General features: G+C 39.8%; 2 protein-coding genes across 2 annotated transcripts; both read left to right on the forward strand.

The window, feature by feature from the left end:
* Window positions 1-519: 519 nt before the first annotated feature.
* On the forward strand, window positions 520-6791 carry rrm2b (ribonucleotide reductase M2 b). The gene is made up of 9 exons (XM_084080117.1): window positions 520-689; window positions 1493-1660; window positions 2286-2402; window positions 2583-2716; window positions 3225-3319; window positions 3544-3677; window positions 4562-4666; window positions 5279-5392; window positions 6226-6791. The coding sequence occupies exons 1-9, from the start codon at window positions 648-650 to the stop codon at window positions 6376-6378; spliced, it is 1062 nt and encodes a 353-aa protein (XP_083936243.1). The 5' UTR covers window positions 520-647; the 3' UTR covers window positions 6379-6791.
* A 1030-nt stretch (window positions 6792-7821) lies between these two features.
* mtdha (metadherin a) lies at window positions 7822-18728 on the forward strand. The gene is made up of 12 exons (XM_084080127.1): window positions 7822-8240; window positions 8865-8966; window positions 9226-9331; window positions 10473-10631; window positions 11031-11081; window positions 12094-12243; window positions 13366-13446; window positions 14236-14307; window positions 14556-14683; window positions 15051-15161; window positions 15506-15557; window positions 16564-18728. The coding sequence occupies exons 1-12, from the start codon at window positions 7875-7877 to the stop codon at window positions 16629-16631; spliced, it is 1446 nt and encodes a 481-aa protein (XP_083936253.1). The 5' UTR covers window positions 7822-7874; the 3' UTR covers window positions 16632-18728.
* The last annotated feature ends 4903 nt before the right edge of the window (window positions 18729-23631 follow it).

Genomic DNA, 23631 nt, shown 5'->3' on the forward strand with positions numbered 1-23631 from the left:
CATGTAACATAAAAGTCTAAATATGCTATTGGCCTATTATGGATGGATCATATGCTTGGTTTGAGGTCGGTGCACATGCAATATTTTCTTTCTTGGTCTGTTCATGGAATATTAATGGATTTCACATCCTTCAAATTTGATTGCCTCCTTTTGTTGACATGGCTATTCAGAAGTCCAAAATAAACACTGCATTTTAGATATCCTTTAACTTAAAGGGATAGTTCACCCCCAAAATGACATTTTTTTCTATTGATTAGTCACCCCATGGAGCGACCCTAAGCTAATCCTAAGAATAAACTTAGTCCAGTGTTGGAAAAAGTACTCACATTTGTTACTTACGTAAAAGTATCAATACTGCAGTAAAAGTATTGAACTAAGTATTGGCAATATACTGAAACTGCACTGAGAGCACTTCTCAGGCTCTGCCTGCAGGCTTTGTACAGTTGGCTGAGAGTTGTTCGTCCAAAAAAAACGGCAGGGGGCGATATATATCATTTCGGTGATACGCAGTTTAAAGACCCGTACAACTATCAGACCAAGAGAGAGCAGCATAACAGTATTACTAGTCTACTGAATGTGACTGCAACGCTCTACGCTGGAAAGAAGCTGCTGCTGTTCTGCAGGACATCTTCCGTACTAAGCATACAATGGACGTAGTGAATGTATTGCCGGAGTCCAGTAAACATAAGGTAATGTAAACAGTCGTGGCATCTATATGTAACCTCAAAACCTTTTTGGTGGAGCATTTTGGTGAATGTAGGCCAACTCTGTTGACTGGTATATATAGGTCTATATACCAGTACAATTAGCCAAGAAATAAGAAGTTAATGTAGTAAAACGAAATGCTGAAAAATCAAGAGACGAGTATGTTTTTCCATTGATAATGATGTCCTTTTGTTGAACGTTTATAACCTAGGCTTTCAGTGCGCAAGCGCGACGGACTGTGTTACATCAGATTTTATGCTTCGTCCCACGGCGGTGTCGCGCGTAGAAAATGTCAATCTGCAAGCTCACACTGCGTCGCGATGCTACTTGTAGTGAACTTAAAGATCGGCTGTTTTAGGTGCGCGACTCCGTCGTACGAGGGAGTATACATTTTAAAGGCAAAGGAGCCCATGAACTATTCACTCTCCAGTTACTTTGTAGATTTTGATTATTATTACAAAACATGCATTACCCACTTCAGCCCTATATACATTTCTGCCATTTGAAAATAGCCGATCTACAAGCTCACAATGCGAGGCATTGTGAGCTTATAGATCTGCTATTTTCAAAAGATTTGAATACATTTTATACATTTAAAAACTTGTTAAATGTGACATTCTGCATAATAAATGCTTTTGCACTTTTACTTAAGTAAATTTAGAATTTCTTACTTTTACTTGTTACAGAGTATTTCTACATTGCAGTAGGCCTATTGATACTTTTACTTAAGTAAAGAATGTGAGTACTTTTTCCACCACTGACAATTGATTTATCTATTATATTGTAGAATGGTTATAAAGATACGGACCAAGAAGACCACGAGAATAGCACAGATGTGGAGAATGAGCCTTTGCTCAGAGAGAACCCCAGACGTTTTGTTATCTTTCCAATCCAATACCCTGACGTCTGGAAGATGTACAAACAGGCACAAGCTTCCTTCTGGACCGTAGAAGAGGTGAGTGGTATTTTGTTGTTGGTTTAAACAGTGGTTCCCAAACTGGGGGTCGGGGGCCCCCAGGAGGGTCCCCAAATTATTTGGGGGGTCCCTAGATGATTAGCTTAACACATTTCTAAAGTTACAATTGAATGACTTTTAAGACCTTTTTAATACCAAATTGGCAAATGTTACCTGAGAAAGAGGCAAATATTGTGACCTGGACCTGGTGGTACACGTTTGGCTATTTTCACAATATGTATCTGCAAACTAAATGTAATGCCTAGAATTCCAAGTGCTTGTCAGGGTGGGGGTTCAAATATGATTATTGTGGGGGACCTGAAAAGTTTGGGAACCCTTGGATTAAACAGTCTCTTATCAGGAGTGAGGCAAGTGCGAAATCGGAATAAAGTAAACGATTAAAGTCAATTAATAATAAATTAATAATAGAGTGCAGAGAGTAGTAGGTACCATATGAACAGTTCCTTTTTATCAAGCGTTAAGACTAATGAATAAGAACAATGAACTAGTAGTGTACAGTATATTACTGTTACTGGCTCTCTGACACATACGGTACACACACTCCTAAATGCTATGCTATATCTGTAAAAAAATATATAGATATATATGGGGCCATTATTTTCAGGTGGATCTATCCAAGGACCTGGTTCACTGGGACAGACTGAAGCCCGATGAGAAGCACTTCATCTCTCACGTCTTGGCATTCTTCGCTGCCAGTGACGGTATCGTCAACGAGAACCTGGTGAGAGAGCGATAGAAAACCGCAGAGACATGAATATCACTGGGAGGAATTACACGACTAAATTGGGGAGAAAAGGGGGTTAAAAAAAAGAATCTATTTATTTGTTACTGTACATGCGGCTCTTGGGCATTCAAAGATGTAATTAAAGGCATACATTTGTGCATCTGTCTTCTTTAACAGGTGCAGAGATTCTGCCAGGAGGTGCAGATCCCAGAAGCACGTTCCTTTTATGGATTCCAGATCCTCATTGAGAACGTCCACTCTGAGATGTATGGCATGCTCATCAACACATACATCAGGGACCTTAAGGAGAGGTCAGTCTCTCATCAGTCAATCAGGAAGCGCTCCATTGAGCGTTGAGATGCAAACAAGGTTTGGGAGTTGAAACTATAAAGCTTGTGTTCACAGCAAATGTCATTTTGATAAGTTTCTCCAAAAATGGTCCCCGTATTGTTCTGCGAAATTGGCTTATCTACAAGCTCACAACGTTGGTATATGGGGGGAAAAAGGAGGGGGGCCTTGTATAGATCCCTGGGGGACTCCGGTCAATAGGGGTTAGGTGGTTAAACTGGTTTGATGTCTGCGCATCAGCCACCTGCATCATATTTCTTTTGAAACCCACAGTTACTAAAAGATGATAAACAAACTGTAAACCATGCACCTGTTCTTCATATCAACATGTGTCTCTGCACCACAAGTAGCAATTTCAGTTAGGCCCCAGGAGATTTTGAAGTAGCTCCAAGGTTTGTTTGTGTTTTTGACATTTTGTCGACTAAAAAACGAAAATGTTCAACATGCACACTTTGTTTCTTGTCTTTGTAGGGACTATTTATTTAACGCCATTCAGACCATGCCTTTTGTGAGACGAAAAGCAGACTGGGCACTCCAGTGGATCAATGACAGCAAATCCACGTTTGGTAAGCAATTATCCCATCTCATCTGAAACATGAGGTTACACATTGTATCCTGAAATCCCTAGTCCAGCACATGTATCAACACTCTCTATTCAGTATTAACTTTACTTTGGTTCTGTTGGGGTTTTACCAGTGGGAACATGAACACCTTTTATGCCAGCTCCATCAAATGGAAGACTATAAATGATGAAGTTATGTGATAAATATGATGTGTTATTTGTTTGTAGGGGAACGATTAGTGGCATTTGCTGCAGTAGAAGGCATCTTCTTCTCTGGTTCATTTGCTGCCATCTACTGGCTGAAGAAGAGAGGCCTGATGCCTGGTCTCACCTACTCCAACGAGCTCATCAGCAGGGACGAGGTCAGATAAACGTCATGATGACAGTCTGCAAAACTGTTCAGTGACCCTTAGACCAGGGGTCTTCAACAGGGGGTCCTCAGAGTTACTACAGGGGGGTCGCCAAATCTTTTTTGGCATTAACCACTTAAACCCTATTATCCCTATTCTGGTGAGAACTTAAGCCAAACAATAGCAGATCTACAAGCTCACGTGAGGCGTTGTGAGCTTGTAGATCTGCTATTTTTGGCAAAGAGGTTTGGTGTTGGTCTATGAAAATACAATTGTATACAGTATGTAGTGGGGGTCCCTGCTTCATCTCTCTTTCAGCTAGGGGGTCCTTGGGCTGAAAACGTTGAAGACCCCTGCCTTAGACTGTATTTATACATTTCATCAACCTGTTAATATTCTCTCTTATTACAAACTTAAGTTACTCCAGTCTGAATGAAACTCCAGGAATAACTTTTCAGTTTACAACTGCATTGTTATAAAATAACAATATTGTATATGTATACTGTATATCCATCATTTATGCTGATGTTAAGCAAAAGTGTACGAGGTGCAGGAATGTTTGTAATACGTTTTATCAGTGAGAGTTTGACTCTTGCACCCCTTAATAATGTGTAATATGCTGTAAACAATCTGGATAAGAGTGTTGGGAAATTTAAATGTAAAGAGCTAATGATTGATTTTTGATTGATCAAACCTAACCCCTCCAATCGCTCTCCCCCCCTTTGCCCTCCTAGTATGTGTGGTAAAAAAAAGAAAATAAATAGTAGTAATAGTAGAAAGACAGGAAACTGTGGGCAGAGAGAAACCATAGATGTTGTAATTATGTGGTGTGGACTCACTATCCGGTAAGCTACTGCTACGCCCCACTTACTGTGTGTATTTTGTGTCTCTCTAAGGGCCTGCACTGCAATTTTGCCGTCTTGTTGTACAGCTACTTGGTGAAGAAGCCGTTACAGGACAGAGTGAGGGACATCATCACCAAAGCAGTCAGCATCGAACAGGTCAATCATTGGTCAGGGAGATGCACTCTAACCCAGTGGCTCTCAAACCTTTTATTTTAAAGGACGCCCAGTTTGATAGGCCTATGCGTTAGGCCACAGACCCCATTTGATACAATATTTATCTCTGGTACCCCAAACTACCCTATTTCTTTTTATTACTTTACCCCAATCTATGCTGTAAAATACTCAGTGTTAATTTAATTCTTGAGAATGTACAAATGGGGTCCATTTGGTTCCATTTGAACACTCTGAGTTACAGAACCGTAAGGGTCCATTTTGTTCCTCGCTAGCCATCATTAAGCTGGGGACCCCCCGGAACCCCCACAAGAACCCCTGGGGGTCCCTGGACCACACTTTGAGAACCACTGCTATAACCCACAGTCTCATCCACATCTGATTTATATCCTCTTAACTGTAAGCATCACATACTCATGACTGCATTGTTTCAAAAACGTATATGGCGAATTTTCTCTGCCTTTTTTCACTGTGGCTCCATCGTGTCATATAACATAGATTGTTTGTTCTGTTATTCAAAAGTCTGTCCTGCCCACAAATATCCATAACCTTCATAAACATGACAATATTGAAAATGTATGACATTTGTTGTTGCAGGAATTTTTGACAGAAGCCTTACCAGTAGATCTCATTGGGATGAACTGTAACCTCATGAAGCAATACATTGAGTTTGTTGCTGACCGCTTACTCACTGACCTCGGACTGGCCAAGGTAATTACTTTCTTTAAATTAATTCTTTATATGTAATGATAATTAAGAGGTCATTGATGACCTACCCAGGATTTGAACCATGGTCTCACGTGTGAAATTTCTACTGCTCAGCTAAGATGGAATGCCCGCTTTTGCAAGGGACATATTGCATATTGAGCTTCATACTATACCACTTGTCAACCAGTAGTGTTCCTACCCGAACACAGGGTCTACATTTCTCAATGGAAGAGTAGAGAGAAAACCTCCAAAGACACGGCAGTTGTTAGTTATATTGTATATTGTATATTAACATACTACGATACAGATTGGTCAAAATAAAGTTTTATTTACTAATAACGTTCTGGATTGCAGATTTAAGTCACTCCTCTTGTTGAAAGTGTATCTTTATAAATTAGCTTTTAAATTCACTTGAGTGATATGGTTGACCATGTACCGCAGAGGAACTCACAGGACTTAATGAGGGTGATGCTATTTGAAAGCCCACCTTTGTACAATGAATAGCATGCATTGTTACCTTACTCAGTTATTATTCTTTGAATTTCACATGTAATTGTAGTAACACTATGATGCGTAGAAATGAGAAAATGTTTATATTTTACTTTTCTTTTCTTAGTTTGCTTCTAAATGCATTAACTCTTAATCTTAGGGTTGATTTATCCATCACATGCTGAACATAGTCATTCTACAAGCTCACAATGCATCACACCTTGAGTTGTGAGCTTGTAGATCGGCTATTTTAGGCGTCCAGTAGCTACTGGCATGTAAGTGTCTTTAATCTTATGGTATAAACAACTAATGTTTTCTTTTCTTTTTTAAATGATTATTATTCCAAGGTTTACAATGCTGAAAACCCATTCGACTTCATGGAGACCATTTCATTAGAGGGGAAAACCAACTTTTTTGAGAAACGAGTTGCAGAATATCAGAGATTTGGAGTCATGTCAAATACGAAGGACTGTGAATTCACTCTTGATGCTGACTTTTAAGACTTTTTACTTGTGTATTTTGTTACATTTTAGATATTTATTCAATTAATGTGTTTGCCTATTGAACTCCCCAGAAACACAAATAACGCACATCCTCCGTTCCTTGGTGCTGAGCTTTAACTGTAAAAACAGTAGTAATAAGACAAAGATATGGCTCGCTCGATATGCCTATTGAACTCCAACAAAGGAAGATGAGGTACTGTATTTGCTGTCTCTGTCATAACTCTCTCAGCTGCAGTGACCATAATATGGCAAGTCATTTAATTTTGACTAATTACTTTCTCAGTTTAGAGTGGCAACAGATTTTGATTGCCATTGCTCTCATGCCAAACAGATAAAAGAGAATAAAGTCAGCTGCTGTGTGTTCAGGCATATTATACTTTAATATTTTGTAATAAAATCATTTTACCAAATGTGGTGTTATTTTTACTTTACATTACGTATCTCTGCATATTTTTTTATACTGAAATGTAGCATGTGCTTAAATCAAGCTGATCTAGGGCACATATAATTTCACTAGCCTGGCAAAATCTTTACTACGGATTGTGGTTTTACTGAGATTTCTTCAACCAGATTACTGTAACCTAACCATGATAGCCAGATGATAGATCCCATAGGCCCAGACGCCAGTGGAATGGTCGCGCTGGTTGGTTGTCATTCACTATATTAAAGAGGTTGTGTCATGCATCCGCAAGTTTAATGTCAAATTTACAGAGCAATTTGATCATCGTTGATAGTCTTTGAATAAATCAAGCATTCATTATATATTTATTAAATAAATATAGGTGGATAGCAAATACTAAGGCAGAGGTAGCGTGAATCTGATTTCCTTTAGATTATTATCTTATTTGCGATCATTAAATGTTAAGTGTTTTATCAAATATAGGCTAGCTATTAGATCAGATAATATCTCACACAAAATAGTACACCTCACACACACACCGCTCGTGGGTGGATTGGCCTTGACAATCAACTACTAGCCTGTCACAGCGTGACCCACACAGTGCCTCTGGGCTATAGGATTGTAAGCATACGGTGGCTGGCAGGCAGCACTAGGCCAGTGTTGCCATGTCCATTATAAGCGACTTTGGGATTGTCTCTAAAGTGTGTAGTTACTTATGTTATTTGGTGCTTGTTTCCTAATGTTGTTGAACCCAGTGGTTCTTTTTCATTTTCCTGGCAAGGACCCCCAAATTAATATGTATTTGTCCACAGACCCCCCCCCCCCCCCCCCCCATCTGAAAATATTTTGTGCCAGGGAGTGGGACCCCCCCCCCCTCCATACAAGATTTGTGTTGTTAAAAATGACCTATTTTTTTTTTTATGTTAATTTTTTGTGAGCTTGTAGATCTGCTATTTTCCCAAATAGCTGTATACTTATTTTGGGCTTGTTTTTATAGACCTGGTTGCTTGTTTCTCTCGCTAAACCTGGCAACACTGCACTAAGGCCGTCCATAGTAACGTTTATTGTTCAGCGATAATATTTGAAAGGAAAGATGGCAGCGGCGGCCGACGACCTGCGAGCCCTGGTGTTGGAAAAAGCCGAATTCCTGTCGGGCCGTTTAAAGGAGCTGGTCTCGTCCGGCCAGGGGTTCGTCCGAGCTCAGTTCGGCCTCGACCTGGGCCTGAAACCCGAGCTGTACCCCGGGTGGATGGTCCTGATGGGTCTGCTGATGCTGGTCGTGCTGTCTTGGGCCGCTCTGTGCGGCGGACCGCTGGCTGGGAAACAGCGGGGATCCCCGGTCAGTCCCGCCGGAGGAGGAGGAGAAGGTGGCGAGCCTATGATAAAACCTCCTCATTTCATCAAAACGGCCAAACCAGAGGAGCAGAAGAAAAAGAATAAAAAGAAATCCACCGATAAGGTACTACTGCTGCAAGTCTGGGTTACTGGACCGTGGAACTGAGAGAAATAACCATTTATAACAATAGGTTTATTCAGAGATTATTACACTAGGTTTTGTTTTCGCCCCCTAATCAGCTGGGGTATAGCCACCGTTTTCTATCTCTGATACTACAAATGTACGGGTCCATTTGGTTACATGTGTACGCTGTCAGAGTTACACATGGATAAATTAACACTGAGGATTTGACTTCTGTTTACATTCTGTCTGGCATCTGTCATGGTAGTCAGCGGTCTCTCTGAACCATTGGCTTTTTTGAAAATAGCAGATCTACAAGCTCACAACGCCTTGCAATGTGACGCGTTGTGAGCTTGTAGATTTGCTATTTTCCAACAAAAAAAAATGGGAATATTAGATGTATGTGAACTCTATGTGAAACATTTCACACGAATGGACCAAAACTAGCCTTGAGTTGGATCAAGACTGTCATAGATTTATCTGACATTTGCATATATATGACAAGGTATGCAAATGTCAGACTCATAAAATAAATCTATGACAGTCTCTAGACCAAAACGTGTGTATCCACAGATTGATCATTATTAATTGACTTTATTAATGAATCTAGCAATCTTTCCCATTCAGAAGGTTCAGTCTAATGGAGGAGTGGTGGTTGTATCTCAAGAGGAAGTTATCGTCAGTGAGCCAGCTGTGTCCAAGCCATCTCCAGAGATCAAAACGGAGAAGGTGTGTTTTTGTGCAGCTATCGCCCAGATGTCTGTACTGTACAATATTTGGCATAATAACGCACATATGGATGGCAAAGAGACTTGTTAATATATCCCCATTTGAAAGAACTTATGTGAGATATAACAAATGATGGCGTGGGCCTTTGTCTGTACTGATTGTCAGTGAGCCTGTTTCATGGACTATAAATCTACAGTAGATGTCATTTATATCTACGGTATATGTGATCTAACAGCTGATTGTTTGTTTCCTGCTGCAGGTAGAACAAGCACCCACAACACAGGCCAAAAAGAACAAGAGGAAAGCCAAAGCGGAAGCAAAACCAACCCAGAAAATGTATACCACTGACGGAAAGGAAGAGGACGGTAAGACCTACCTCCAGCCAGGGAAAGTTGCTTAATAACACGTGTTTAATATATAGCTCTGAATACTTATTCAGCCGGGACTTGTAATATTAGATCAAGAAGTTTCAACTTCCTTAAAATGTTTTTCTTTTCTTTCTTTGTTTGGAGCAAGCTGTGCCCTTCTCTTTCAACATGGAATGACAGTAGCTCTGACAACTCATTTTAGAGAATGTTACAAACATTGAGTTGTCTCTCAGTATGACACACTTAAGACATATAAACAATATAATTAACCCCCATTACTTCGTTGTATCGTTTTTCTTCTTGTTTGAAATATGCGTATGTATTTGACCTTATATTTGATATTTATTAAGCCTACGCTGCGGTTTTCCTCAATAGACTACATCTTGGCTATACAGTCGCCTTAAAGGCAGTAATTTTCCTTCTTGCCTCTGTATTGAACTGAAGTTTAGAATGGTATAATGAGAAGAGTAAAGGGGCATCCACATAAATAATGATAACTTTAATGATAATGATCTGAGCATCCACGCTAATGGAATTTGATTTGCTGTCATTATATCGTTCATCAAATCGCTCTGACTGTGATGCCAATTATATTGTTTGCCACTATTGTTGTCGTTGTGGACTGGTGAGGATTTTTAAAACAATATATTTATAGTTATCATTATAGCTATCGTTCTTGAGGTGGACAGCTCTTGACCCCAACACTTCAATGAGTCCGATATAGCCAAAGGCTGATCCATAGACAATGTGATAAATAGTGGCAAACAACACCGTCATACTGCAGAGTATAAATTAGTCGAGTGCTGTGAGAGAGAACCTGCATACACCCAGTCTCAGTTCATCAGTGATTCATTTAACCTTGGCTGAGTGAAGCTGTGTTCCAACAATTTCATTTTAGGTCACATGTATCCTATACAGCCACATATTTTTGGGTTGTTCACAGATCAGCTCAAACTTGCCGCAATTACAAAAAACCTAGTAGTGGCCAGGTTGTAATGTAAATAAGTGGGTCGTATTTCACAAGTCTTTGTCGACATTGTCAGGTTTCTCAAACGCCAACTGACTGAAGATGTTTTTAACAGTACAGCAAAAACAAATTAGTAACCAACAAAATAATCCCCTCTCTTATCAACTCCAGGCGCATGGGAGACTAAGGTCAGTAGCCGAGAGAAGAGGCAGCAGCGTAGAAAGGACAAGGGGCCCGAGGACTCTGGGAGCCCAGGAACAGTGGAGGCCCCTTCGGGACACATGGAGCCACCTGCAGCCCTAGCAGCTACAAACAGCCGAAAGCACAGAGGTAGTCAAACGTTGTGAGCTTCTAGATCTGATATTTTCAGTGTGTTATAGGATTTGATGTAGCCAGTGTTCTTTTTTTTTGTTGCTAATAGCAGATGTACAAGCTTATAGTGCATCGCGGTGTGTCACATCTCAATGCATCACATCACAATATATGTTGTGAACTTGTAGATTGGCTAGTTTTGGAGTATACAATCTGGCTTAATTCATTGAATTGAATTGATTTAATATAGGATTAATGGCTATAACCTGCATTCCAAACAAATCATGATTGAAATACAGTTTGAATGAAAACTAAATCTATAAATAGCACTATACATACAGTGTATGATGAACAATTGTGTAATTATTGAAAATGGATAATCCTGTGAAATTCCTTTTCTTTTGCTATGTATTTCAGAGTCTCAGCACACAAGAAGCAGTGGAAAGGGTGATGCAGGCAGTGCACCTGGTAATAGCTGAAATTAACCATTATTTTCTGGTCAGTGTCAGAGATTCAGAAGACCAGGCAAGCTTTCCTTCTTGCATAACCTCTTGACTTGCAATTCAAAACGATTTATGGGGAAACAATGTTTCCCCAAAAATCTTTTTTAATTGCAAGTCAAGAGAAAAGTTTGTGCGAGTATCTTGTTGTACTTTCTTGCATAACCACATAACTGCATTCATTATGACAAAACACCCGTCCCGCATGTATAAACACATGCCTGTCTGTTGTAGAAGGTGTAGGACACAACATTGTCAACAAAAGGCCATGCCCACAACAATACTGTCCAATACAATGGCCTCATTTATCAAACTTTCGGATCAAAACCCGGTTCTAATAAGGTCTCGGCTCCGAATTTGTTGTGGCTCGTAAGTCAGTAAGGTTTGAGCTAATCGTTATATCCATCAGGTCTAGTGGGTCCATGAAGTGACGTCATGTATCAAGAGACGAGATATTGATGTTGATTGTCTTATAAAAAAAAAAAACATTCAGTTGAATACAATGTCGCTCCACATAAGGTAAAACATAAAAGCATACTCCATAGTAGTATAGCGACTTGTTCAAAAACAACAGATCTACATTTTAACATTTTAATGTGACACATTAGTTTATAGATCTAACTCATAGTCGCCTAGTAATGACATGATCAAATCTGCAACCTCACAGCACCAGATATGAATAAATAAATAAATAAACAACTTTCTTCTTCTCAATATAGCACATTTTATGAAACAAAAAATGTATCACTCACCTGTCTGATAGACGAATATTTGTAGGGCCAATAATTACTCGTATTCAATTGGCCAAAATATGTTTAACATTGGCCGGCTTAATTCATTTCAGTTAAGAAATAAAAAGCAATACACTTATATTAAGAATGTTTTGTTGTTGCATCTTTCCACCAAATAATAGAAAAGTATCGATAGTGGTGTGGATAAAGACTCGGATTATCTATTGTTCCTGCTGTCCTCCTCTTCAGCATCTTCTGGTTGGAGAGAGGAGCCCTCAGTCAACGGTGTTTCCCTCAAGATGGCCTGTGGTCTGGAGGGGGAGAAGTGGAGCTCTGGGTCCTCAGCATCACGACACAGAGCCCAGCCTGAGACCCAGTGCTGGGGACAGGAGACGCAAGGTATTGCCCACATCTGGATACAATTTTAATCCCCCTGATATTGTTGGCTCTATCTCATTTTTTTTGCTTGATATGTTGTTGATATGTTACTTTGGTTCTATCTATGGCCTTTGATTATACATGCTGTCTGATGATGTTGCTTTTTGTTTTTACTACTGACTGTTTATTATGCCTCTGTACGTTGTTTTATCAATGTTCTGTCGTGCTGTTTATATTGCTCTGAGTCTGTACAGCACTTTGGTACAACAAAAGTTGTTTTCAAATGTGCTCTATAAATAAACTTGATTTGATTTAAATGAATTCAATTTTAAATACCACAGTTATAAAAGAGCACAATAACAGCTCCAATGTGCACAATAGACTCATATCTTACATAGTAGTGTATGAAGCATTGGAATGTGGTAGTTCTGTCCACTCAGTGGCCCTCATTTATCAATGGAGCGTAGAAACCATCTTAAATTCGAGGCCAGGATTTAGCTTAAGCCCACGTCCACGTGAGATTTATCAAGCAATCCTATACAGCCAATCCTAGCATACCTTTTGTCTGAGCTTTGATAAATGTGACGCCTGAAACCAACCGTCATTTAAATAACACTCCCTTAAATATTCTCAAAACGCCCCGATATACGACATGAACAACCAGACTACGACAAAGTCACGATAGATTGATATATCCCGACAATTGCGGTGATCTCAGTGTACGCCCATTATTTGGTCTACACCACTTTGATAAATGAGGGCCAGTGTTTTTGACACCACATGCTGCAGGCTTTACCAAGGGTGGTGGATCTAGTGCGGCAGTTTAGCAGAAATGTGCTCTTTTCAAAGAATGCTAGGTTCTTTTCTAGCTATGATAGGTAAACATAAAAAATACATAAAGTCAGGCGAAAGTTTATCACAATTTTCCTTCATTGTTTTTTTTGCTGTACTCTTTAGTTATATGTCTTTCTGGTTTGCAAAAATACATGCCATCAGCAAAACACCTCAGATTTGAGTTCTTAAATAGAAACTTTAATAAAACCTTTTTCATATAGATTAGAACATTCTTCACTTTTGATCAAAATTTGACACACCGATCTTGTGTGCAAACCAAACAATGATCTTGTTGTCCTCTTTGCACAGGGACATGGAGTGGGGTTGATGGCAGGATGAAGGCTGATCTCAACCCTGTGTCCTTCTCCATGCTGGGAGCGAACGCTACAGGTAGGAAATTGTGATTTAATTATCAGGTGGGGTGTGATTCAAAACTAATTTAGCTTGTTGCATATCTTTGATATATTATCTATACACACTGTTTTGTTGTTGTTGATTAATTAGTGTGTAAATATCTTTAAGTTTTGTTGCTGACTGTCTGTCTGCTTATGTTATTGCACCAATCTTACCTGTTCAAACTCCTTGTGCAAACATATGACAGCTGAATTGGTTGGCCCCTCAGATGTAATATAATCAATATACCCTGGCCTTTCATGAGTTATTGCTTAATTAGTCTGGGAGGGTTAGCGTCGGAGCTTGGACAGCAGGGGCGCGGCCACTGCGTTGTGATTCAAATCAACAGCCAATGAAGAAAAGGGGGCGGGATCCACATGCAGTGGGTGATGCATCTAAATAGGATCGACGGGAAGCAATTTCCCCTTGAGAAATTTCGGCCGCCATTGTTGTGTACTGCTGTTTGCCTCTCGTCTGACTTTTTAGACGAGTTGCACAGCTCTCAGACCGGTAAGAGGCGTGTCCGCTCAGATTCAGAGCGTGACGTACATCCCGCCCACAAATACCAGGGCTGTGGCCCAGAAGTTCCTCGCCAGAGCTGGCGAAAACTTCTGGGAACTCAGATTATTGCTTAATATACTTGGTTAAATACAGAATTCTGATTTAAGTCACTGATAGCTTCTCTCTCTCTCTCTCTCTCTCTCTGTGTGTCTCTCTCTCTCTCTCTCTCTCTCTCTCTCTCTCTCTCTCTCTCTCTCTCTCTCTCTCTCTCTCTCTCTCTCTCAGAGCCCATGTCTCACCCTATTGACCTTCAGTGGGACAGACATCCTGATGTTAGAGATGAATGGTCTGGTTTCAGTAAGTGTTCAACGATGTGTTAAATATTATTTTGTAAATTACTGAACAAGCATTCTGTCAAACACTGGTTGGTTATGATTTCAAAACGGAACCCTGTTTGGTGAGAAAATTAGGAGGAAAAACAGGAACTCAGAGTTAAACATCAATATGAGACATGGCAGGTTTGGAAATACATTTTGGAGGATGTTGATAAGATGTAATATTCATTGTCTGTACTATATTAATATGCTGCTGATGTGGCGTTTCAGATGGGATGACAGCTGTGGACCCCAGTTCAGACTGGAACGCCCCAGCAGAGCACTGGGGCAATTATGAAGAGCCTCCTGTATTGGTGACACCAGCCGCACCACCCAAGGAGCAGGCTGCCCCTCTCAAGGTCTGACTGGCACTCTTTGCTACGTTTGTTTTTCAGTTTAGGGGCTTCAGTGTGTTCTTAACCACATGAACCCTAGTGTCCCTATTCTGGGGCGAACATTCAGTGAAAATAGCAGATCTACTGATCTACAGATCTGTTTGTTGACCACCTACCCCACAGTAAAAAACTCTTGAATGGAACCAAGATAGTAGCCTGTATCGCCAGCAGTATTGAGGGTAAAGCATTACAAAAGTAATGTCTTGCAGTAATATATAACTTTTAGCTGTAACAAAGTAATATAATGTGTCACTAACCACTCTGTCACTCTGGCCACTAACTTGAAATTCCTTTACTTGTACTTGTACCTGTTGTTCTCGTTGTGGCCCAGGTTTCAGAGGATGAGAAGGAGGTTGAGGATCCCTCGGAGGGAACAGCCAAATCCAAGAAGAAGAAGAAAAAGAAGAAGAAGGCAGAAGAAGATGTTGCTGCTGTTACTCAGGCAAGAAAACGTTACCTCAAAAGACCAAAATTCCATAACCACTTGAACCCTAGCATTCCTATTCTGGGGCTATCATTTGTCAAACATAGCAGATCTGCAAGCTCGCAACGTGTCGAGTTGTGACTGTAGATTGACTATTTTCGGTGAAGATATTTAATGTAGAGTGAAAAGCAGGAGGGAGCCTAGAATAGAGCCCTTGGGAATCCGGTCAACTAAGTATAGAGCATTAAGTGCTTAAAACCAGAAAATAATTTAACAATGTCCCTGTGAGGTAAGAGTCATTTTTATGGATAAAGATCTTTTGAGTTACCGTTAACTAATTGTTGTGTCTGTTTGTTTTTTAGACTGTAAGTGAGGTGTCCCATGAGGCTCCTCCCATCATGCCCTCCTCTCAGAGTAAGTCCATGGATTTATTGACTCTTCTATATTTATTTACAGGGGAATGAAACCCTAGAATGATTTTTTTTTCTAATATAATTAATAATGGTTGTGTTGGCCTGGGCCGTGGCGTCGCGGTCCAGGCACCCTCGGTTGAAATCCCTTAACTGACAGCGTGTCGCGGGTTCGCGTCCCGTTCCCGACGACCTTTGCTGCGTGTCTTCCCCATCTCTCTCCCCGTTTCCTGTCAGCCTACTTTCACTGTCCCTCTCCAAATAAAGCTATAAAAAAAAGCCCCCAAAAAAATGGTTGTGTTAGATGGGAACTCAGATTAGCATTGCTTACATCTAGGGTTGCAACTATCGATTATTTTATTAGCGATTATTCTATCTTTTGATTATTGAATAATGGAGAAGTGCTTTTTGAAAATATTTGTATTTTTTATATATTGATGCATTCATTCTAATTCTAATAGATTTTTTATAATCAACTAAATCGATTAGTCTGATTAACTACTTAAGCCCTATTTGTACTTGGTTGTACAACAGTCTCATGCACAAATAGCCAAAATAGCCGATCTACAAGCTCATAGCGTCACAAGCTTGACGCTTTCCTAATTTTGGTATGGGGGAAGTTGAATCAATTAGTTTGATTAGCCGTTGCACCCCTTGTTTCCTGTCTCTTTAACAGCTACTGTATCATGCTGATGTTCTGTATGCTTTGCTTACACTGTTGAAAGTGCTTCATTTAAAAATAGCTTTGATACTGATTTTTTTTAAATACATTTTGTGTAATGAAATGGTAGAATCTCATACTATGTTTGTTGTGGGATAAAACGTCCTTAAATGTCTGCATGTTTCCAGAAATGTCTTGGAGTTAAATGTTGGTTAATCTCCATAGTTTCTGAAGGATCATACTGTAAGTTATCCTCAATACGACCTTGATGTCCTTCTGTCCTTCTTTTCCTTCCCTCATTCTTCCCTTCCTTCCTTCTTTCCCTCCTTCCTTCCTTCCATCTTTGTAGAGAAATCAGAGCAGACAGTGGAGTCTTCAAAGTCATCCCAGAAGAAGAAAGTGCGAAGGGAAACATGAAGTCACATGACCAGTCCGTATTAATCATATGCAAATGATTGTCCTGTGTGTAAAATGCAATAATTACCAGGTACGGGAGTTTTTGTTTTGTTTTTGTTTTTCTTTTCTTTTTTGCTGTGGGATAAATTGACTGTACTTTATTCAATTTAAGAAAAAGAGAGAGAAATTTAAAGAAAACAAGCAGCAGCTACCAAGTGCTTGGCTCATTAGAGTGAACAAGTGAGGTCCTATGGACTGAGATCTTAACTGATTTGCACTATATACGCTACACTGCAAACAGAGCACAAGTTCACTTGCAGTGGGAGGTACAAGTTTTTAATCCTATTCTTTTTTCAATGGCAACAAACGTGTTTTTTTTAAAGTGAGTATGTTAAATATTGTTAATGAAAATGAAGTTTTAATTAAGGAATGGAAAATGTATAACTGAGTTTACTTTGGTTTGTTTTGTTTGGTCCGTCCCCTGTTCTGTGGCACTTTTTACTCATGCGCAGGCAACAGCGTCACCGTTACTGAAAGGTTGAAAGCTCTTTGATCCATTTGCTGACCTTGAACCGATTAAACCACATTTATCTCCAACAGCTAAGATCAGAGATTTTGAGGTGGTTAACTTGATCCGGGATTCATAGTGCTGGCAGGCGTGCTGATGCTTTACTTTGTAGCAGTTACAACTTTCAGCCACTAGGAGGCACTGTAACTAATGTTAAATACTGAAACAGATCAGTCTTAAGTGCAAGGTTGTGGGACACTGCTGTTTTTTCTGTCAGTACAGTTATTATTATTGAGTAGCTCTCTATAGTGTGCATTGATCTTTTTGGAGACACTAACACTCTCTTTTGCACTCTAAAATACTGTCAGATGGTTTTAAAAATCCTTGTCTTTCCTTCCAACCTCTGTGCTAGAAAAAGCCATGCCATATGTACAGATTGTAAGGGCTTTTTCCAATTCTCTGTGATTGCACTGTGCAAAAGGCTGTACTGAATTCTTTTGATGTTATTGTGACATTTGATTCTTTTTAAGGATCCTTTTGCAGAATGTGAAATGTGTAAATCCCAGTTTGTAATTGACTTCCTGGCTTTGTGATGAGGGGAAAGTCCTTTGTGATGTTAAAAATAAATACATAAATTACATTTAAAAAGAGGGTGGGGGAGGGGGGTGGTGCAGCTTTAATTCCATGTCAAAGGTTTGTTTTTTAAACAAATGATAATATACATCAGGAACTGAATTCTATTGCCTTAACCTGTTAGTTGTATTTAATGTGCGTTGACATCCTTTCGTTTTAGTTTCCATCCAATTGCAAGTTTCAATTGATGTCAAGTGAAATTAATCTTGCATGACTTCGACAAAGCCTGATTTATGCTTCAGCGACAAAGTGTTGTGCGACATATTGCTCAAAAACAATGTATTTTAAACGTAACCACTTTCAACCTGGCATCTATTTTGGCCATATCATGAATAGGTGAAAACTTTCAAAAGCTTTCTACAAGCTGACAATGTGTTGTGAGCTTGTAGATCGGCTATTTTCACAATGCGTTAATTTTTTACTATAAAATAGGGCTTAAGTTGGGGGGGGGGGGGGGGGGTGACACTGTTGCTGAAGCATAAATCAGGCAAACAATACTTGTGTACATAAATTAAATGGGCAGATAATTGTGCTGTAATTTTTGGACCTGCTGCTGTAGTACCACTTGGTGTACATATAGGGGGTTAAATGTGGGGCTTGAGCGTTTTCATAGACCTATGCTTTAGAGGGGATTAAAACTGCTGTGTTTTACTAGGTTTTGACTGTGCGTTCAAAGAGCCGTAGTGCATCAAGCTGTTAATTGGGTGGTGGTGATACAGTATTTTTATGTTTGCCCATAAATCTTTGTAGACTTGATAGGTTGTCGGTGAGAAAAGTTGGTGTAGCTTCTAGCTACAGGCACTTATTTGTTATTCTTTTTTTTATACTGATGAATGAAATGATCAATTCAGTCAATGTATTTATATACTTGTCCTTAGGATATGATTTTGAGAATGATTTTGTTTTATCGCATAAACAATATTTCTATGTTTGTTAAAGTTGAAAAGGTAATAAATGAAATGCTTGATATTACTGTCTTATGCCTCCATTTTTATTTTGTCTCAATGGCAAATAGAGCTCTAAAACAACTCACTTTTTATCACTGGTTTATAGCTTCAAACGTCATAATAAAAAATCTGTGCCAGACCTCTGAGGTTGCATGGCGAAAGTGCAGCGGCTGACCTTCCCCTTCTAATAAAAACACCCCCAGGCCCAATTTTCTCCATTCAGCTAGGATTTAAGCATTTAATCTGCAGAAATCTCTTTCTCTCCATTCATTCACATGATCCAAAGGATCACGTGTCTTCTTGCTTCCCTGGTGGTTTCTGCTCTGATGAGATAGCTTTGTGTGAATGAGTGTATTCTACACTCAGAAGGGATGATAACCTTGCAAGACTTTGATAAATCTATCTGGGTGGGTTGGAGCTGGACAGGCATATATCTATGTCATCAATTTAAGAATAAATCATTCTATACTATTTCATTAAAAAAAGGTTTATACATACAGTATAGTAGTTCTATACTGTCATCAAAAACGAAAACATTTGTCATAACATATGTCATCCACAGTATTATATAATTGTATTTTGTGCCTCAAAATGAGTCACAGAATATCCACATATCCTGCCATCTCAGCACATTTGTAAAATGAATAATATGAACATTTCACCCCTTAAAAGTCAGGCCCTGTCACACACAAATGTGAATTGTATCGTAATGAATTTCTTTAATGCAAATATAAATGTCTTATTCATCACATGTCCCTGATACATGTATTTTAAATACTGCCCATCTAATAGCAGCTGGTATATACTGTTCATTACAGTATTACATTACATACATTTTAATGTTAATGTAATACATTCTTTCTTGGTATTACAAATTGTACAGTTACAAATTGTAGATTTAATAACAAACTTTTCACTCTCCATCTAAATTCTCCAAGGTTAAGTATTTTGTTCTCGCTTGCATCTCCCATGTTTCTGTGGCATGAGAGCAGTGTCAGTGGTTTGAAAACGCAAGACTTGGGGTTCACGACCGCCATTGGGCATACCTGCCAACCTCAGACCGTCCGATAACAGGAGATTTTGACCACGGTGGGGGTCCCCCCCCCAGCAATCTTTTAACAGAATAGATAATTTCCAGTATTCTGGTGGATTTTGGGAGTTTGACACTTTTATCAGGCTTTACTTACATAGGACCCATTAAAAAGTTAAAAGTAGCAATAAAAGAGCCATATTTAATAATAACATTTTGATGGGGACCCCCTGGAACACCCCCCCCAAGGACCCCTGGGGGTCCCCGGACCCCACTTTGAGAACCAATGCTTAATGGATTTTAAAAATCCTGAAAAAAAACAAACAAGACCATAGCTCAGTCGGAAGAGCTCTTCCCTTCAGACCACAAGATCATGGACTCAAATCCCAGCACAGGAACCTCGGCATCTGAGCAATCTGGCTCCTACGGGTCTATTAATCTTTTTTCGCCTTTATCATAAAGGTTGCTGGACAATATATAGAGGATGAAATGCATAATTGCAAAATGCATATTTGAATGTACAATTTCAGAAAACTTGTAATACGATAAATCATTGTCTATAAGTAATCATCTCAGGAAGTTTCATTATGATAACTCTTTTTTTCAGTTGTCCTGTATATTATCACAATCTTATGAAAAATCACCCTGTGTGAAGGTAGCGGCGCCTTTGATACATTTTGTCATTGATATGTGTTTATAATGTGTTAATAGCCATGTGTCACGTGAAGCTTGACCAATCACTTTGTTGACGGGTCTGACCAATCAGAACGTTGACATCTAATTCTATATTCATGACATCATAGTGATGTCATGAATAGTCCCCTTGCCTGACAAATCAGAACCTTGACGGGCCTGACCAATCAGAACCTTGACGGGCCTGACCAATCAGAACCTTGACGGGCCTGACCAATCAGAACCTTGACGGCCTGACCAATCAGAACGTTGACGGACCTGACCAATCAGAACCTCGACGGACCTGACCAATCAGAACCTCGACGGGCCTGACCAATCAGAACGTTGACGGACCTGACCAATCAGAACCTTGGCGGGCCTGACCAATCAGAACGTTGACGGACCTGACCAATCAGAACCTTGGCGGGCCTGACCAATCAGAACGTTGACGCAAAAGCCAGGTATAGAGGGCTAATATCCGCTTTATACCTAAAGGTATAGAGCGGCTAGCGCCGCTAAAAATACTGGTTAGTACAACCCAGTTACACCACTTGACAGTGTTGTTTCTACAGTCATATTCTACTCTTTATTTATACCAAGCTCGTGGAAGCAATGTCATTGGGCATCCAGGTGTCAATCAACTCTAGTCAACATAGCAGGTTCTGACAGGGGGTGTGACTAAAAAAGCAGGAAGGAAGACAGTCTGAGAGTGAGAGAAACAGGTGAAAACAGAGATCTGTTAAAATCTGGAAAATGAAGAGCTAGGGATTAATATCAGTGTGGATATATCAGCATGTTTGTGTGTTTGGAGATGGGTTTTCACTCAGTATTTCTACCATAACCAGCTGACAATAATAACAAGTTGGGCTGTGGCTGGTCAACTAACACACTAGCCTGGAGGAGAAGAGATTGTGTGAGACATTTCAACACGTTTCTGAGTGAGTATGGACGCTATCTGAGAACTGTAATGACATGGACATTTAGTTAAAGTATAGGACCTTTATACCCTAGAAGGCTGTGATACATTTAGTTGACACAGGAGGGCATAGGAGTGATGTGTGACTTTGTATATGGAATACATGGAATGAATGTAATATCACAGCCATTGCAGGAGTAGGACCTTCAATAGTGTTGTGGTGTTTTGGATAGTGTGCTTCAGGACCTGTACCAAAGCTGTTACAGTAGAGGCGCTCAGGACTTGTCACTGCATACCAGAGGATCCAAGTGGACACAGACAGACAGGTGCGGTACTGGGTTATCCAGCACACAGACAGACAGGTGGGGTACTGTACTGGGTTCTTCAGCACACAGACAGGTGGGGTACTGGGTTCTTCAGCACACAGACAGACAGGTGGGGCACTGGGTTCTTCAGCACACAGACGGGTGGGGTAGTGGGTTCTCCAGCTCATCTTGTTGCGAAACTGTTTGCAGCAGCTGTCTAAAGTTTTCAGTTCAAACGAACTGAGAGACAAAGAAAGTTATAACTTAGCATTTCAACGTTTAATAACTCCCCCATTCTCTCTCTCTCTCTCTCTCTCTCTCTCTCTCTCTCTCTCTCTCTCTCTCTCTCTCTCTCTCTCTCACACACAGAGCTGCTCCAGTCGTCTCCAGGTGATGACTTCACAGCGGAGTCTGGCATACCGTCATGTGGTTCTAGAACGGCGGATGGCTCCATCTTGCCCCCCCATTAACGACCTGTTTGTTGACATTCATAAATGATTACCAAAACCTTTATAACTACAGTTACGAATCATTTATAAAGTATTAGTAAGTAGTGAACTATTCATGAATAAGCCATTTATATACATCTGTAAAAGATTATTAAATCATTTGTAACGACCCATTCTAAAGCATCTATAAACGTTTATACGCAGTTTGTAGACTATTAACAAATCATTAACAACCTGTTTATTGACATTCGTAAATGATTACTAAAACCTTTATAACTACGGTTACAAATCATCTATAAAGGTATTTTATGACTATTCATGAATAAGACATGTATAATACATCTGTAAATGATTATTAAATCATTTGTAACTGATGTTACATAATATATACAAGCTATTGGTAGCTTGTTCATGTTTAACATATGCTTTGTTAAACATTCCTAAAGTATCTATAAATCCTTAATACATGTTATTATGTGCCCTATAGTAAAGTGAAGACAGTTCATCATTTACAACTGTCTGTTAATGTGTTTGTTCATGTTTAACATGCTTTGTAAAACATTCCTAAAATATCTAAGACTATGAATTATTATACTCTACCAGGAAGGCTGTACTTGTCAGCCATCTGTTAGCTCAATGGGTTGAGACGCAGTATTCATGATCCAGAGGCCATGAGTTCAAATCCCATTGATGTCTTTCCTATGATTCTTTCCTTTGCAGACTGGCTTCCAGAAGATCAACTGAAAACTACCAGGAAGGCTTTACTTGTCAGCCATCTGTTAGCTCAATGGGTTGAGACGCAGTATTCATGATCCAGAGGCCATGAGTTCAAATCCCATTGATGTCTTTCCTATGATTCTTTCCTTTGCAGACTGGCTTCCAGAAGATCAACTGAAAACTACCAGGAAGGCTGTACTTGTCAGCCATCTGTTAGCTCAATGGGTTGAGACGCAGTATACATGATCCAGAGGCCATGAGTTCAAATCCCACTGGTGTCTTTACTGTGATGCTTTCCTTTGCAGACTAACTTCTAGAAAAACAAGTTAAAACCACCAGGAAACCTGTAACTCTCAGCCAACAGCTTAGCTCAACTGGTAGAGCGTCTGTCCAATGACTTGACTTGACTTGAGTGGGTTCGATTCCCACTTGAGTCAAGTGTCCCCGGTAACTTGGGGCAATGGATAAATTGACTGATATCCTTAGTGATGCTTCCCTTTGCAGACTAACTTCTAGAAAAACAAGTTAAAACCACCAGGAAACTTGTAACTGTCAGCCAACAGCATAGCCCGACTGGTAGAGCGTCTGTCCAATAACATGACTTGACTTGAGTGGGTTCGATTCCCACTCGAGTCAAGTGTACCCGGTAACTTGGGGTAACGGATAAATTGACTGATATCCTTAGTGATGCTTCCCTTTGCAGACTAACTTCTAGAAAACAAGTTAAAACCACCAGGAAACCTGTAACTCTCAGCCTACAGCATAGCTCAACTGGTAGAGCGTCTGTCCAATAACATGACTTGACTTGACATTAGTGGGTTCCATTCCCACTCGAGTCAAGTGT

Source organism: Gymnoscopelus microlampas, assembly GCF_963454915.1.
Source record: "Gymnoscopelus microlampas genome assembly, chromosome: 15".
NCBI classification, from domain to species: Eukaryota; Metazoa; Chordata; class Actinopteri; order Myctophiformes; family Myctophidae; genus Gymnoscopelus; species Gymnoscopelus microlampas.